The sequence below is a fragment of the Bipolaris zeicola genome (genome assembly GCF_000523435.1).
Source record: "Bipolaris zeicola 26-R-13 unplaced genomic scaffold scaffold_675, whole genome shotgun sequence".
Taxonomy (NCBI): Eukaryota; Fungi; Ascomycota; class Dothideomycetes; order Pleosporales; family Pleosporaceae; genus Bipolaris; species Bipolaris zeicola.
In genome coordinates, this window is record NW_006912724.1 from 536 (window position 1) to 2,243 (window position 1,708).

Genomic DNA, 1,708 nt, shown 5'->3' on the forward strand with positions numbered 1-1,708 from the left:
TCAATGGCCTGATGCTAGATATAAATGGGGCTCGGATGGCCTTAACGAGGCTGAGGGCATATTGGTCGCACAATGATACCTAGTGTAGTAATGGAAATAATTATAGCCTTCTCTTGACTACTGTATGGTATGATCAGGCTATTGAAGATATAGTATAAAAGACCTTGCAAGCAGTCGTTATACTGCAATTCAATAAACCCGAAATCATCGCATCCACCATCATGCTGTTTAATCTGTCTTTTACTTCGTTGCTCGTCGGCCTGTTTGCCATCCAAACCGCCTTTGCAGCGGTGGTCCAACCCCTCGAAGTGCGCGAGACCAGCAACTGCCCTAAACGCCGGTTCAGCATACAGGCGTCGAGCGGCGTTAACTCCCTGACCGGCTCCATGAGCTATTCCGTCATGTTAGTCGACGAAAAAGACAAACCACATCCCGAATTCACAAGTTGTATCTTCCCTGGTACAAAGTTTCAATTTGGTGCTGTTAGTAACCTCTCTCTTTTCTTTTCTACCTTGTTACTTTGCTTTGCTAACATCGCCAGGGTTGTAAATGGTTCGTACCCGGTAGTACGGCGCGCATCACCAAGGACGGATATTGGTGGGAAGTCAAACACGACGGATTTTTTGCTGGGGCACTGTATAAGGGTGATGTTCATGTTCGCGGAAATGGCTGCACGAATACGCAAAAGTGTAAATCGTCGAGAACACAGCAGTGTGAGCCTAGTCCGGATGGGAAACAGCCTAACTGCGTTCTGACTACGTATGTGGATTGTAAGCAGTGATTCTGAGGAAGAGAGGAAGGCAGCTAAGCTAGGGAGTTGTTTGAGATGTTTGTCAGGGTTTAGATGGAGAGGTGGGGTGAAGGTCGAGGTTGGAGTGTTAGCTTAGCGGAATGTGTCTAGATATTCTTGTGTCTCTAGATATCTTTTGAGAAACAAGAGAAGCAAGGAGCAACAGCCTGTTTCCACTACACTTTTAGTCTGTATCTCAAGCTTTGGTCTGTTCGTTAGCGTGACGTACAAGTTAAGCACCATCGCTAACGTAAAACACCAGTAGGATGTTGACCTAACACAGTATGAGTATGAATTTCTTGCACATTATCAAATTCTAAAAAAGAACCGAAATGACATAACCTGGTTCATTACTTAAACAACATACAAAGACTATTGCACGCGTGATGTTCATGACTTAGCCACAATCTTGTTTCGCAATACTTAGTGGCTCCTACTTGAATTATTCTACAAATCGGCTAACGCCTCACAGCCATCCCATGTTTACGCTCCGCCATCTCAACGTTCGTGCTATAGTTGGCGGGCGCGCCCGCAACAAAACACGCCGCTTGGCGTGTGGTTGAATACTACTCCAGTGTCCAATGAGTTACCCCAAGACTTCCTAGGATAAGCCGGCTACTGGCCGGAGCGTGAACGTGGGAGAAAAGCTTAATGCTTACTGGGAAAAATTTAATCTTATTGGTACAGAGTAAGGTTTGATGATTTGCTGATAGTACTACTGCTGTTGTGCACGCATATACGCTCATAATTGTGTGCGTAAGAAAGGCTGTGCTTTGCCATGTTTAGTACTGCCGCTGTACCTGTCTTGAAGCATCGCATCGCAAGCCGCCACAGCCTGAAAATGAGGGCCAAAAGCAAAGCCCTGGTGGAGCCAGGAGTTAACTAAGCTAAGAAAAAACGTATCGCATTGCCAAAGGA

The 1,708-nt window shown here is 45.8% G+C and overlaps 1 protein-coding gene across 1 annotated transcript; it reads left to right on the forward strand.

The window, feature by feature from the left end:
- Positions 1-221: 221 nt before the first annotated feature.
- On the forward strand, positions 222-930 carry COCCADRAFT_31583 (uncharacterized protein; the record flags this gene model as incomplete). The annotated part of the gene is made up of 3 exons (XM_007720818.1): positions 222-482; positions 542-770; positions 920-930. The coding sequence occupies 3 exons, from the start codon at positions 222-224 to the stop codon at positions 928-930; spliced, it is 501 nt and encodes a 166-aa protein (XP_007719008.1).
- Between the last annotated feature and the right edge of the window lie 778 nt (positions 931-1,708).